The sequence below is a fragment of the Podarcis bocagei genome, assembly GCF_964188305.1.
Source record: "Podarcis bocagei genome assembly, chromosome: 18".
Lineage (NCBI taxonomy): Eukaryota > Metazoa > Chordata > Lepidosauria > Squamata > Lacertidae > Podarcis > Podarcis bocagei.
The window spans coordinates 807278-822917 of record NC_138144.1 but is presented as its reverse complement, the minus strand read 5'-3'; the positions used below and the strand labels follow the sequence as shown (position 1 = coordinate 822917).

The following is a 15640-nucleotide window of genomic DNA, read 5'->3' as shown; positions in this document are numbered from 1 at the left end:
CCAATTTTTTAAAATTGGTTTTCACAATATTATAAACAAACAAACACGAAAGACAAACAAGCATAAATCATAGCCTTATTGAAAATTACACTTATTAACTTTGTTAAGTGACTTCCCCGCTTCTCCTTGGTTGAATTTCATTGCATATCCTTTTAACGGTTTCCCAAGTCACAATTCTTATAAAATTTAACTTAAACAATAACATCCTTAAATCTTCATTTTACGAAATTAAACATATTAATTCAACACTTAACATAAATAAAATCCTAAGTCAATTAGGTATCTGCAAGCTGTTTTCAGTTAGTTTAACTGAACATATTTAACTAAATAATCATTAAATTTATTCCATTCTTCCTGATACTCCTCCTCCTTCTGGTCGCGGACTCTTCCGGTTAGGTCTGCTAGCTCTGAAAAATCCATCATCTTCATCTGCCATTCTTCTATCGTTGGTAATTCTTGGGTTTTCCACTTTTTATCTAACAAAATACGAGCAGCAGTTGTGGCATACAAAAATAATTTAACGTCTTTCTTGGGCAATTCCAAACCTGTTATTCCAAGAAGAAAGGCCTCTGGTTTCTTAATCTTTTAAATTGTATTTTAATCAACTTGTTTTTCTTATTGGTTGTTAGCTGCCCTGAGCCCGGTCTTGGCTTGGGAGGGCGGGGTATAAATAAAAAATTATTATTATTATTATTATTATTATTATTATTATTATGGTCATGGACTCTTCCAATCAGGTCAGCTAGCTCTGAAAACTCCATCATCTTCACCTGCCAATCTTTCTTGTGTTTTCCAATTCTTCACTAACAAAATTCTTGCTGCAGTTGTGGCTCCTCTATCCTTTCGTAGCTCTGTCCTCCGGAAGTCAGCGCCCCCTGGCCAGCGGCCGCTCTAGACGCGCGCATCTCTATGGCGACGCTGCTGTCCTCTGACGTCAGACCGGAAGCGGAAGTGCCGGGAAGGAGTCTCGCTGGCGGGCCGCTCCGAGTCTTCTCCTCACTGAGGTAAAAAGGATTTTCATTTTTTTTTGACACGCGCTTTCGAGCCCCGGGAATATTTCGCGGCCTCCGCCGCCTCTCCCATCGGCGCGGCTCCGGCGGAAGCCGTGCGCGCGCCGCTCTATCCCATTTCCATGGTTATCGAATGCTCTTCCCTTCCCTTCCCCCCCTCCCGTCCTTCAAGCGGCGGGCCCCGCCCCTTCGCCGCGTCGTGATCTCGCGAGATCCTGTCAGGGCGGGAGGAGACGGCTTCGCCCCTTTCTGCGCAGGCGCGCGGCTCGCTCGGCCCATCCCTTCCCGCGGCCGTTCCTTGGAAAGCGGGCGTGGCCCGATTCATAGCGCCATGGCAACAGCGGAGGGGGCGGGGATGGAATTGGAATAGGGAGGCCTGGTGGGTTTCGTAATAGGCGGGGTGGGCGTGACGTGCGTCGTGACGTCACGGCGATGACGTCATTGCACGGCCTAGTTGCGTGTTCAGTGCAGGTTGCATCCATTATTATTATTATTATTATTATTAGTAGTAGTAGTAGTAGTAGTAGTAGTAGTAGTATATTGCCCTATACCTGTAGATCTCAGGGAGCTCCACAACATAAAATTAAAATATAAAAAGGACAAAATATGTAATAAAAATAAAAATGGAATTCAAATAATAAAAATAAAAATAAAATAAATTTTATTTATATCCTGCCCTCCCCATCCGAAGCCGAACAGGGAGGCCTGGTTGATTTTGAAGTAGGCAGGAGAGGGAGACATGTGTCGTGATGTCATGGCTATGCCGTCATTTTGCACGGCCTAGTTAGTTGCGTGTTCAGTGCAGGTTGCATCCATTATTATTATTATTAGTAGTAGTAGTATACTGCCCTATACCTGTAGATCTCAGGGAGCTCCACAACATAAAATTAAAATATAAAAAGGACAAAATATGTAATAAAAATAAATATGGAATTCAAATAATAATAATAAAAATAATAAAAATAAAATAAAATTTATTTATATCCTGCCCTCCCCAGCCGAACAGGGAGGCCTGGTTGATTTTGAAGTAGGCAGGAGAGGGAGACGTGTGTCGTGATGTCATGGCTATGACGTCATTTTGCACGGCCTAGTTATCTGTGCTCTTGGAGCCTCAGCTTCAGGATCTGTCCTTCCAGTGAGCACCCAGGGCTGGTTTCCTTCAGAATGGAGAGGTTGGATCTTCTTGCAGTCCATGGGACTCTCAAGAGTCTCCTCCAGCACCACAATTCAAAAGCATCCATTCTTCGGCCATCAGCCTTCTTTGTGGTCCAGCTCTCACTTCCATACATCACTACAGTGGTATAGATAGATACAGTGGTACCTCGGGTTAAGTACTTAATTCGTTCCGGAGGTCCGTTCTTAACCTGAAACTGTTCTTAGCCTGAAGCAGCGCTTTAGCTAATGGGGCCTCCTGCTGCCGCCGCCACACGATTTCTGTTCTCATCCTGAAGCAAAGTTCTTAACCCGAGGTACTATTTCTGGGTTAGCAGAGTGTGTAACCCGAAGTGTATGTAACCAGAAGTGTGTGTAACCTGAGGTGCATTAATTTCCGTGGTTGTACTCTGAGTACAGCCTATTTTGTACACAGCCTTCCCAAAGCAGACCTGATTCCTGGGTCCTAGATATATGTGCTTTCAGGCCTGACAACACTTAAGCCTCTCCGACCGTCAGAGAAAATTTAAAATGCAGATGAGATGTAATCATAGAAATCATACTCCAGTAAATCATACAATAATACTCAAACCCCAAAGGGAAGAATCCCCCCCCCATTCGGTGTTGCCCTTTTGGAGGGGACAGCCAAATTATCTCTGTGGTAAGGTGATTTAATTGAAAAACTGATTTAGCTGGGAAAAGGTCTTTAGCTTATTAATCTCCTTTAAAAACTGGTTGAGGTTGCATGGCTGACGATGGCAATAAAATCATTTAGAGTTTGGTTACAGGGAAATAAAGAATATAAAGAAATGGTTGTTTAGGAGCAGTAGATCTCACCCCCACCTGTGTATTACCACTAATACAAATAAGAATATATATATTATTATTATTAATTAATACAAATAAACATGGAATTTAATTTACTTTGTGTTCCCTCCTGAGTTTTGCAGCCATCTTGCATTTCCAATGCTAAAATTTACCGAACATAAATTATTTAAAAACAGCTGTTACTTTTATCATGCTGACTGCGATGTTATCTTGCATTACAACTGTATTACGTCATGTTATGTTTTCTGCACTTATTTTATTGCTTACGTTTTGATGGTTGTTGCTTTTTAGCAATTTTGCGTGCACAAAATATACAAAATTATTTTGAAGAAACCGCTATGGTTTTCACCAGGGACAGCTTTCAGCTTAACAAATGAAGGCTGCCATTCTAATCATGTCTGCTCAGAAGTCCCATTGAATTCAATCGACTTTCCTTCCAAGTAAATGGGAAAGCAAGCTTTCTCCCTCCTCCAAGGGACAGCCCTTCAGATATTGGAAGATGGCTCTGCTATCTCCTCTTTTCCAGGCTAAACATCCCCAGCTCCTTCAAGCGTTCCTCATCAGGCTCGGTTTCCAGACTCTTGACCCTCTCGGTCTCCCTCCTCTGCCCACCTTCCAGCTTCTCAACATCCTTCTTAAATTGTGATGCCCAGAACTGGACACAGGATTCCAGGTGGGTCTGACCAGGGCAGAATAGAGAGGCACTAGGACTTCCCCTGATCTGGACACTAGACTTCTGTGGGTGCAGCCTAGAATAGCATTCGCTTTTTTCGCTGCTGCATCACACGGTGGGCTCACGTTCAGCTTGCGGTCCGCCGTGACCCCCAGATTCTTTTTGTGGGTACCACGGTCTAGCTAGGTGTCCCCCTCCCTATATTTGATCATCTGGTTCTTCCAGCCTAAGAGCAAAACCTGACCCTTGTCCCTGCAGAAATTCATTTTGTTAGCTTGCGCCCAGTTCTCTTAAGGTAATTTTGAATCCCGATTCTGTCTTCTGTGGCATTGGCTACCCCTCCCGAATGAATGACTTTTATTATTTCGGTCACAGACCAGTTCCCGCCCACATACAATATCAAGGGAGTCATAGAACGTGATAGGGATACTTTTGAATTTGCAATTAGGTATAACAGGGACAATACAGATATAGCAACAGTTAAAAATATATAAATTAAAACTTAGTCGCTAACATATAACCTAAAATTATCATTTAAAACCTTAATCATTATGATAGCACAGCTTGTTCCCTCAGTTTTATGGCAATCACACAGAATTTGGCTACTCTTAACGTGATCTCAGGATCCTTGTCCTCTACCAGGGATTTTAGAAACTGGCTACCCCTCCCAGTTCGATGTCGCCTGCAAATTTATAAAGACAATGAACAACAACGGGCCCAGGACAGAACGCTATGGACCCCGCTGGTCACTTTTTCCAAGGATGCTGAGGAACCAGTAATGAACACACTTTGGGTTTGGGCAGTCAGCATCCCAGAACTGGACACAGTATCCCAGGTGTGGTCTGACCAAAGCAGAATAAATAGGGACTAGGACTATTTATAGTCAAAATATATTTATAGGCAGAATAAATAGGGACGCGGGTGGTGCTGTGGGTTAAACCACAGAGCCTAGGGCTTGCCGACTGGAAGGTCAGTGGTTCAAATCCCCGTGACGGGGTGAGCTCCCGTTGCTCGGTCCCTGCTCCTGCCAACCTAGCAGTTCGAAAGCACGTCAAAGTGCAAGTAGATCAATAGGTACCACTCTGGTGGGAAGGTAAACGGCGTTTCCGTGCGCTGCTCTGGTTCGCCAGAAGCGGCTTAGTCCTGCTGGCCACATGACCCGGAAGCTGTACGCCGGCTCCCTCTGCCAGTAAAGCGAGATGAGCGCCGCAACCCCAGAGTCAGCCACGACCAGACCTAATGGTCAGGGGTCCCTTTACCTTTAGGACTTCCCTGGACACTATAGACTTCTGAGGATGCAGCCTAGAATAGCGTTAGCTCTGAACAAACTACAATTCCCAGAGAGGAAGCCATGATTGTTTTAAACAGAACGGTCCTGCTCCGAATGTATAGTGCAGGCATAGGTAAACTCGGCCCTCCAGATGTTTTTTGAGACTACAATTCCCATAATCCCTGACCACCGGTCCTGTTAGCTAGGCATGATGGGAGTTGTAGTCCCAAAACATCTGGAGGGCCGAGTTTGCCTATGCCTCGTATAGTGCCTATGGGGCCTGAAAGCTTACATTTGAGTGGGCATGGCGAGGATTGTACTATGAACATAATCAATTTCCTTAAGAGATTTCAAACCAGCACTGGTAGACTTAGAGCCTTAAAGCATCTGAATAATTATCTCGCAAATCCTTGTTGTCCAAATGTTATTTATCTAAGCTGTTTCACCGCACCTGTGTTCCTGAGATCTTTTTAAGGAAATGGAGGGGAAATGTTTTAATCGAAAAGCAGCTTTCTTTCCCTTCCAATATCTCAATTACGCCTCAGATCGTTTGAGCAGGGTTCTAGTGCGCATGACTCAATTAATTTTAATTAGATTTTCTAAAAAAGAAGTCACTTTTTAGGTTATTTGCCCTTAGAAGGATTAAAAAACCCCAAATACCACCAATGAACAATTAATGACTTACAAAATTGTATAGTTTCATCTATAATAATGGTAGGAAAATAATAATACCAGCCTGTGTGTAATATGATGAAATGAACCATTTAATCAATGCAAGCCAACTTTTAAAAAAGGGCTGGTTTCCTATAAGGGTTTGAGCTTTCTCATGACACCCATAATCTCTTGGGCATCTAAATACAGTCTTCTTATACAGTCCGCAGACCTGCAGGTTTAGGGCGGTATACAAATTTAAATAAAAATCATTATATTGTTATGTTTTACTGAAAATCATTTTTCTTTTTTGCAGAGGGGAAGGGTTGCGTGTGCGTTTGCATGTGGGCAGAGCAGCCATTCCGCATTTCTTATTCTTCAATGGGCTCCGGGTGATTCCTGTCAGGCCCGCGTAATCGTCTTTTATTATTATTTTTAACGCGTTCAAATGCTTGCGTGTTGACGCTCCGTCGGGAAAAAAATGGGGGTTGGTGGGGAGTGCTTTGAAAAAAAAAACGAAAAAAAAACACCCGGGTTTCGCGCCCGCTGCAAACGTAACGTGTGAACGCGCGTCGGGAGATTCGGAGCGCGTGACTGGCGGGGGGGGAAGAAAAGCGCGCGGCCACGCCCAAAAAAAAAGGTGGGGGGAGGAGGAGGAGGACGGCAGCGCTCCGCGCATGCGCCGGCGCGAAGGCGAGCCGCCGCTCGGCGAGCGTCCGTTTTTTTTTTTTTTTCCCCTCACCCACAGCGCGCCTTTAACCGGCGCGGCGGCTGTCCAATGGGCGCTCCGGGCGCGCGCGCCGCGGCCAATGAGCGTCGTCGGGCGGGCGGCGAGGTGGGCGTGGCCGGTGCCGGAGCCCGCCTCCCTCCCTCTGCCGCTGCTGCTTCTGCCGACTGAGGGAGCGGAGCGCGGCCGGAGGGACCCTCAGCTTCGTCGGCCCGCCGCCTCGCCTCGCCTCGCCGCCGCCGCCGCCGCAGCCCTCCTTCCCCGCCGCTTCGTCGCAGCGGGAGCGACGTCGTCAGGTGAGGCCTCCGCCGCCGCCGCTGAGGGAAGAGGCGGTTGGTCGGAGGAGGAGGAGGAGGAGGAGGCCGCGGCGGCGGCGGCGACAGTGAGAGCGGGCCAGGCTCGCCTTGCGGCCTGCGCGGGCGGTGACGCAGGAGGGGGCGGGGCCTGCGCCGAGGGGGCGGGGCCCGCGGCGAATGGGGGCCGCTCCCCCCCCTCTTTCTCTCCCACCCCCCCTTCCCAAAAAAAGAGAGAAAGAAAAGCACGAGGGAGGGAGGGGAGGGGAGCGCGGAGTCTTTTGTTAGGGCGGGGAAGGGAGGCAGGGCGGCCAGCCAGGCTGATCGCCGAGGTGGATGATCATATTCTTCTTCTTATTATTATTAGCATCATCATCATATTATGATCACAGTAGTGGATGATCATTTTATTATTATTATTATTATTATTATTATTATCATCATCATCACCATATTATTATTATTATTATTAGCATCATCATATTATGATTGCAGCGGTGGATGATCATTTTATTATTATTATTATTATTATTATTATTATCACATTATTATTATTATTATTATTATTAGCATCATCATCATATTATGATCACAGTAGTGGATGATGATTTTATTATTATTATTATTATTATTATTATTATTATCACCATCTTATTATTATTATCATCATCATATTATGATTGCAACGGTGGATGATCATATTATTATTATTATTATTATTATCATCATCATATTACGGTCACAGTAGTGGGTGATCATATTATTATTATTACCATTATATTATTATTATTATTATTATTATTATTATTATTATTATTGATTGCTATTGTTGTCTTTGGGCTTCTGCCTTTTTGAAAGGAGGACCAGCCTCACTGTTTTTACAAGTGGGGGGTGGGGTGCAGGAAAACCGGACTCGCGGTTGCAATCGGAATCCTTCACGTTAAAACCCCTCCCCCACCACCAATGGCAAATCCAGGTTTATTATCAAAATTTGCACGGAAGAAAGCAAAGTTGCATTTCTGGCTGAATTTGGGTGTGTGTGCAGGGAGTCACAGTTGCGATTGAAATTGTTCACACACACCAATCAGGTTTATTATCAAAATTTGCAGCGAGCAAAATTAAAGTTGAGTTTTCAGCTGAATTTGGGGGGTTGGGGGTGGAACCCGCTTGAAGCGTCCGTTGTGTTGGAGATGTTTCAATGGCTATCGTTTGATTTGCTCCTTTCAAGCAGCTGGAAATCTGTAAATTTTGATAATAAACCTGATTTGCAATTTTGCGGGGGGGGGGTGTTGGATGATTTTGATGGCAGCTTGTTCTTCCCTCACAGGGAAGGAATTTGAGCACGGTGCAAGCCAATTGCAATAGCAGCAGTGGGGTTTCGTCCCAGGTGCTTGGAGCAGACCTATTGGAATAATGCACCTGAGGAAGTTTAAGGCCCTTTAGTTTTAATTAAGGATCTACCCTGAGTAAGAATATCATTTGGCACAACCCAGAGGCTTGGTCTTTTTAAGGCCTTGCTGTGTATACATGCACAGGTGAACATTGCAGGTGCGCGCACACACACATTATTGACAGACAACAGCTTTGCAAGGTTCAGGTCAGACACTGAGGTCCAGGTGAAGGGGTCTTTTGGTGGTTCCCTCACTCTGAGAAGTGAAGTTACAGGGAACCAGGCAGAGGGCCTTCTCGGTGGTGGCACCCGCTCTGTGGAACGTCATCCCATCAGATGTCAAGGCAATAAGCAATTATCTTTTAAAAGACATCTGAAGGCAGCCCTGTTTAGGGATGTTTTTAACATTTAATGCTGTATTGTGTTTTTAATATTCGGTTGGAAGCCGCCCAGAGTGGCTGGGGAAACCCAGCCAGATGGGTGGGGTATAGATAATAAACTATTACTTGTACTGTATTAAATCTAAGAAACCATTCCTTAAGATGAGGAAAATAAAGGGGAAATGGTACGCTTTGTTCAAAGCACATCTCAGTAATCCTTACAGGGCCCTATGAGGTAGGTCAGTATTCGTATTGCTAAGCTAAAAATGTGCTTAATTCTAAGCCACCCAACTAAAAACAATAATATGTAGCGTTTATGTTGGGTTTTGGAGCGCTCAGAACTGCTTCCTAGTGATCCTTCAGTTTTAAATGACTGTATTTTATGTTGTTTTACTATGCAAGCCAGTTTTGGAGTCCTGTAAGTTGGGCTACGCCAAGACAGGATAGTTAATATAGTGCCCTCTAGGTTTTGTTGGTCTACAACTTGCAGGTGCTCCGGCAGCCAGCAGGGTCAGTGGTCAGGGTTCATGGCAGTTTGAGTCAAAGCAACATCAAAGGGTCACTGCATTGCTTCTCCGGGGCCGAGAGAGAGCAACTGATTTGCTGCTTCCTCTTTGGGATGTATGAATATAGTTGAAGGAAACACGATGGAACTGACAAGTATAGTTAAAGTTGAGGAAGGGTACAACAGGATTAATATATTTATTCAAATAATTGGTCTGTTTAGTGTATACAGGGATTTAAATTGCCCTAAAATACATTGGTATGTCCATTTTGAGATGAGGGGAAGAAGCAGGAATACCAAAGCAGCAGATTCAGAATTAGTGAGCGGCAGAATTTCAAGTTTCTAATGTGGCGTGGTTTCCTTCACTGAAAGGCTTCTTCTGTTTAATCAAGCATTTTGTCCATCGTCAGCTCCAGTGAGTTCCACTTCCTCTTTCTCACCCTTGAGCATGAAACGAGCTTTTGTACACTGGGAGATTTATGTGAATTAGCCCTGGTTCCGTAGCGTGCGCGTGTGCATTTGTACTGAATGGAGAAGGAAATGACGACTCCAAAAGGGATGCCTCAGATTGACAGGTTCACCTGGAAATCATTACTGCCAGGAAGTTCTTGTTTTAAATCTCAATTTGTTTGCTCTTATCGGGTACGCAGGGCTTGAACAAGCTGAGACGGCCTGACCTCTTTTCTTCCTTGTTTCCTTTCAGAGGATCAGAGTATGCTATTAGACAAGGACTGTCAAGACTGGTTCCTTTGGAACTTGTGCTGGGGTGTGTGTGTCTAATTTAAGCGCTTTGCCAAGAGAAACAACCAAAAATGAGAAGGTCCCTAAGAGTATGAGAAACAACAGACAAAAGCATGGGAAACAAACAAACAAAAACCCTAGTGAGAGGCAAAATGACAGGCTATCTCATTGTTATAAATTGATGGGTTTGGAGAAATGTTTGTTCCACAACAGTGGCTACTGCTTATATATGTTCATTGTCCTTTTTTATATCACATTATTTGGGGTTTGGGGGCTTCTGTGCTTTTGCCAAAAGGAGCTACATAGAGATGCGATGCTCCTGCGTCTGACTGTGAAGTTGGCTCAGGAGTATTGTAGGCAGAACTAAGATTCTCTCCTCCAAACCTTCTCTGCTGTGGGAGATGCATTCTAGCCCACCTGACTCACCTGGGAACTTGGGGTGCTGCTGACCAGCTAAAAAGAAAGGCGGTGGAGAGGCATACTCTGGCTACTCTCTGCTCCCCACTTTTCTGCTTAACGGCCTTGTCCCACCACAAGGCAAGTGTAGGATTGGAGCCTTTGCTTTAAGAGAGACATCCAGGGCAAAAACGGCTGGGGGTTGGCATCCTGCGTACCACTTTTCTGTGGAAACTGCCTGCCTCACACATGGTGGAGCATCCCCCCCCCCAGTTGCTCTCCTTGAGCTGGGAATGAGATTGAGCTGGTAGGAAGCATTTAGGCAGAACTGCTGCCTCAGTGCAGGACAGCTCTGTGAGAGCTCCCAGGCCTGGTAACTCAAAGAAGGGAGAAGGTAATGTGAAACCCAGCATAGAGCTGGTGCAGGTGCCATGGTTAATCGGGGTGGGCAGAAGACTGGGGAACTAAACACTCCCTCTGACCCTCCTCCCAGTCAAATTGCACCCCCCCACACACTTCTGCGACTTCCCCTTCATTTGGTGCTATGGCTACTACCAGCTTTGGTGAAGAAAATTCCTAAATCCTTGCACATTTGCATACAGAAACCACCACGTTGCTGCTGCTGCTGCTGCCATTTGCGGCATCCGTCTGTCTTGAGAGACAGTGGAGTGCGCCTCGGGGGTCGAAGTCAACCCCATTGTTAGCAGCACTGAAGGGGACTCCCCACCCCTCGGCGTAAGCCTGGGCAGCGTGTGTGGAGGTCCTGGGCTGCCCAGATGACAAGACCCCCCTCCTGGCCTCTGCTTTCTGAAGGAAAGCAGAGCAATGTGTTTGGCAGTAGCTTGGCTGCAGGAGATGCCAGAAGGAGGCACACAAGAAGACATCCAACCTTCTTAGAGTCTCTACTCTTGTGTAGGGTTTACTCCTTAGCCGTTTCTTCCAGTAATATCCTGCAAGGCTGCGGATGGTTAGGATCAAAAGTTTTCTTCTCCTAGATGGGCAAGCTGTCTAGGTTGACGAGCTCAAGAAACCACCTTCTTTTTTTGTCTTGTCCTCCATCAACCCTCTAACACCCCCATGAATATACAATTTCTGGACCCTAATCAAGGCCGATGCTGTTTTCCCCCCGCCGCCGCTTCTGTCTCCTGGCAGGCCTGTTGGCAGCCTGGCAGCCCCAGATTATTTGTACTCACTGTGACTCATCGCCATACTTTGGATTGTCCTGAATACCACCATTTGGCAGCCAAGCCCCCAACCAGAAGTCCTGCTTGGATGCAGCTTGGCTTGCCTGCTGAGGAAGACACTGTGGTGATCGATGATATTGTCGTTTATCCGTTTCAGACCCCCTTAGTGGAATAGCGGCCCTAGTGGCTTGTGGAAAGGTGGCAGCGCAGTCAGATATGCAGTACACAGGTCTGTGCTCAGCTCTGCACTTCGCTTGATGTCATGATTGAGGGCGGTACGCGAGTCAGCAGCCTCGATGGAGATGTTAGGCGCCCAGAAATCTCCGCTTTGTTGCAATTGGACCCGCGTCAGTAGCATAACGTTCCCAGCCCCTGGGGAATTTCAAACACTGGGTCAGCCGCATGCTGCTCCTCCTCCTGGTTGTCTTTTCTTTCTTTTTAACCACATGAACCTTCAGAGCTGAACCATTTGTATTTTCTCTCCCTTTTGGCAGATTTCTTTTCTAATTAAAATGTCTAATGGTTATGAAGATCACATGGCTGAAGACTGCAGGGACGATATCGGGAGGACAAACTTAATTGTGAACTACCTTCCTCAGAATATGACCCAGGATGAGTTACGGAGCCTGTTCTGCAGCATTGGGGAAGTTGAATCCGCCAAGCTTATTCGAGACAAAGTGGCAGGTAAAAATAACATGTAGCCTGTCCTGAAATACAGGCGTCCCTCTGCCCACCAGTTACTCGTATCACACTTGCGCTCGACCACATTTATGCGGGTCGCCGTGAAATAAACAAACAGAATGGACTTCCCTTCTCGGGGCTGTAAGTGAGAGAAGGGGCCACGGCACATTTGAAGCCTTGAAATTGCTGGAGGGGAGGAGACTGCAGGGGGCCCCTCCCGGCGCCTCGGCTTGGCACAAACACTCCTGCCCGTCCATGGCAGCACTGGAGGTGGGGGAGAGGACATACTTTAGTGGCAGCTGCTCTCGGCTGCCTTCCTCGCCCTTTTGCCCTGCTTCAAACCGGATGCCATGGCCTAGGTGGCTCAGCAGCCTCGGGGTGGAGCCTTTGTGTGCTTGGAGCGGCCCGATATCCTGCTTGGGAATGAGGTGCCCGCTCTGCCTCTCCTGGACCTGGTTTGGGCAGAGGGGAGGGGACGAGAAGGTCATCTTGCCTAGCCCAGCTTCGTCCCCCTGCTGATCGCCTGGTCCACCTCACTCCCTGCTACTGCCTCTCCTTGCTGGGGGAGAGTTGCCACGTAAGCGGGAGGGAAGCCTGTATAACACAAAACTGAGGTGGACAGACAAACATTCTGTACGCATGCTTATCTTGTCGAGCTGTTATTGCCATCGCTATTGGCATTCATTTGTTGCTTTGTACAAATGTGTGTGTCGGGGAAGCCACACGGCAGCTGCAGCACTGGTGACTAAGGTCGGAGGAAGCCTGTCTAGGATCCAGGGAACCGCGCGGTTAGTTCTGCGTGCCTACAGAGCAGCTCTCCAAGCCACATGGTGAACTTTGGGGGTCCTGGTCCTTATTTTCTGAAACTCCTATAGCACAGTTTTTTACGTGGCTTTTTTTGCCATTCATATTCAAAATAAACCAGGTCCCTAATTAGTACAGATAAGGAGTGCTTCGTTTTAACCGGTGTTGAAGCAAAGTGGTTCTCCTCTGTCACCTCCCCTCTTCCTTTCAAGAAGGCTATGTTTAATTAATTAACCTTCGCCCCTGTAGGTCACAGCTTGGGCTACGGCTTTGTGAACTACGTCACAGCGAAAGATGCCGAAAGAGCCATAAACACGCTGAATGGCTTGCGACTCCAGTCCAAAACTATCAAGGTAAAAGTGACTCTCTCAACTGTGGCTAGCAGGAGTCAGTCTGCAGCTAGAATTTCTGCTTATTTTTGACTGTCCAACCCTTTCCTCTTTTTCCCCCCCACCCTCCGCCCCCTACAATGGTCATGAGTGTGTATTTTTAAAATGTTTTGTTACATTATTGTTTCATTAGCCTTGAACTCATTGGACAGGGAGGCAGTGTATACATGTTCAATAAAAATGTGCAAACCTGAATTCTAGCAGAGCAGATTTATTAGTCAGTTGCAGGAGAAACAGCCAATAATTGTGTGACATTTAAAAGTGGACACATTTATTAAACCTACTTAATCTTACACGATGTGAACAATGAAGAGAGAGAGAGTGTACTTTATTTCATTTTTTACATCTTGTATTTTAATATATTCAGTAGTGTGCAAGACATTTTGGCTGATTAATTTCATGCTTTAAGTTGCTTGATTAAAACTATGCAAGTTTGCTTATGAGAAACAGCAGTTCTAGAGGGGAGAGCTTAGTTCAGGACTGTAATACCTCAAGGACTGCCTCCCTCCATATGAGCCTACCCGGACCCTGAGAGCATCTTCTGGGGCACTTCTTTGCATGCCTCTTCCTCAAAGAGGGTGGCAACATGAGAGCAGGGCCTTCTCTGCAGTGGCTCCCTGTCTTTGGAATGCTTTCCTCGGGGAGGTTTGCCTGGCGCCTTCATTATACACCTTTAGACGCCAGGCAAAAACGTTCCCCTTTAACCAGGTCTTTGGTTGATTTGATTGACAACCTATGCCCTCTTAGAATGCATTATTGGGTGGTGGTTGTTTTTATTTTGATTATGTAGTTTGTGGTTTCACATTCTGCTTTTATCTTGTGAACTGCCCTGAGACTTGCAGGTGTAGGGTGGTATATAAATTCAATTAACAACAACTTGTGAGGAAAAGCCTCTTTTAAGATGGCACTGCCGTGCATTAATTTTATAAGCAGTGACTAAATGGTGGGGGAACGTTGGATTCGTTTTAAAGTGCTGGTATACGAATCTAACCAATTAGTGGCCTCAACCCTGCAGCCCTAAATGTGATATCTATGTGTGCGCCTGTTGCCTTTGTGGAAGGGGAGATGTTAAGGCAGCACGGCGGTCGGGCTTGGCCCTCTACCAGCTGCATGGCTCACAAGACAAAAGGGACAAGCCACGGGTCAGGGAAGAAGCGAGGCGCGCGGGGGGGGGAATAAGTGAGGGGGTGGCCTGACCTGCCTCCCAATCTGAGCAACACATCTGTCGCTGCTTTGAGAGTCGAATCGCGTGACTGCGCGCTGGCGGCCGCGCACCCATGAATGAGCTGCTTGTATCCTTCCAAGCGTCGCTCTCTCTCTCTTGGCTTACCAAAGCCTCGCTGGGAGGAGGTTGTCGGATGAGAAAGCTAACCCTGACTTTTAATTGCTGCGTTGTAGTCTTGCCTCTGAATAGTAGTGTGTTCCAAGCGCTGCATAGGAAGCAAATTGTGTACAGGGCCAAAGGGGCACCCCCAGGAAGGTCCTTAAAGGCGTGCCCAGGGGTCATGGCTTTTTGTGAAGAGCTCTGTGCCGTTAGTTCCCATGCCCATGTTTATGCTCTCTTAAAAACAACAGCCCTGCAGGCATTCAGTCTGTTGCTTCGCCAAGTATTGTGTGGAGGAGTAATTCCGTGGGTGTGCGATCCCTTAGAGAAAACTTCCAGTCAGTTGCATCCTTTCCTTCATTATCTCCAGCACCTCAATTGGTTACAGTAAGGGGGCATGCAAGATAGGAGCAGCCACTGCAGTACAACTCAGATTTACGCAATTGCGGTTACCTTTGTGGTAGAGTTTAGAAGCCCTGAGCATACCATCCGTACAGAAATGGCACCCGCTGCTTTTCTTCCTGCCCCAAATTTGAACGCACAAGTTTGAACAGCTTGGTGGAATGATTCTGCTCACCCAATCTCTGCGCTTACTGGGAGGTAGAAGGGCGGTGCTGCTGCTGCTGCTGCAGACCCACCAGAGTGGTTCTGCCCATGTCTTTGTTGCGTTGAACCACCTCCGCCGCCCCACCTTGCCCCTCCCAATAAGCAGCAGTAACACGTCCAGCTGGCGGCCAAGTGAGGGGGAAATGGCCTCAGCATACTGCCTGCCGCTGTTGTTGCAAGTGACCTCCTTGTCCAAGTCCTCGTTGCGGGACAGATGGCCACCCCAAAAAGGGGTAGAAGTTGGGCCAAAGTGCAGGGATGATCCCGTTAGCAACTGCAAAAGAAGGAAGCCGAACTGACGCTAGAACTTCTGGAGGGGCGCTTCATGAGTTCGCATGCCCAACCAGTGGTTTTCCTTTTCCTTTTAGGTTTCGTATGCCCGCCCAAGCTCTGAGGTTATCAAAGACGCAAACCTGTACATTAGCGGACTGCCGCGGACAATGACACAGAAAGATGTTGAGGACATGTTTTCACGGTTTGGACGCATTATCAACTCGCGCGTGCTGGTTGACCAAACTACAGGTGTGAAAGGCGGCGATGGTTTTGTTTTAGAAGCTCTGGCGTTTAGAAGCTCCTTTTGCTCAAGAGTGGCTATCACATGTGTCACTTGGAAACACTCCCCCCCTTTTTTTGCCC

At 46.8% G+C, this 15640-nt stretch overlaps 1 protein-coding gene across 2 annotated transcripts in view; it reads left to right on the top strand.

The window, feature by feature from the left end:
• The first annotated feature begins 868 nt into the window (after window positions 1-868).
• ELAVL1 (ELAV like RNA binding protein 1) overlaps window positions 869-15640 on the top strand; it is a 28805-nt gene continuing 14033 nt past the window's right edge. The window contains exons 1-4 of one of the 2 annotated variants that reach the window (XM_081177986.1): window positions 869-1004; window positions 11695-11884; window positions 12935-13038; window positions 15373-15526. In XM_081177986.1, coding sequence (XP_081034112.1) covers window positions 11713-11884; window positions 12935-13038; window positions 15373-15526 — 430 coding nt within the window. In that variant the 5' untranslated portion in view covers window positions 869-1004; window positions 11695-11712. Of the gene's footprint in view, window positions 1005-6486; window positions 6608-11694; window positions 11885-12934; window positions 13039-15372; window positions 15527-15640 lie in introns of those variants that run through there. The other variant, XM_081177987.1, reaches the window with a different exon arrangement.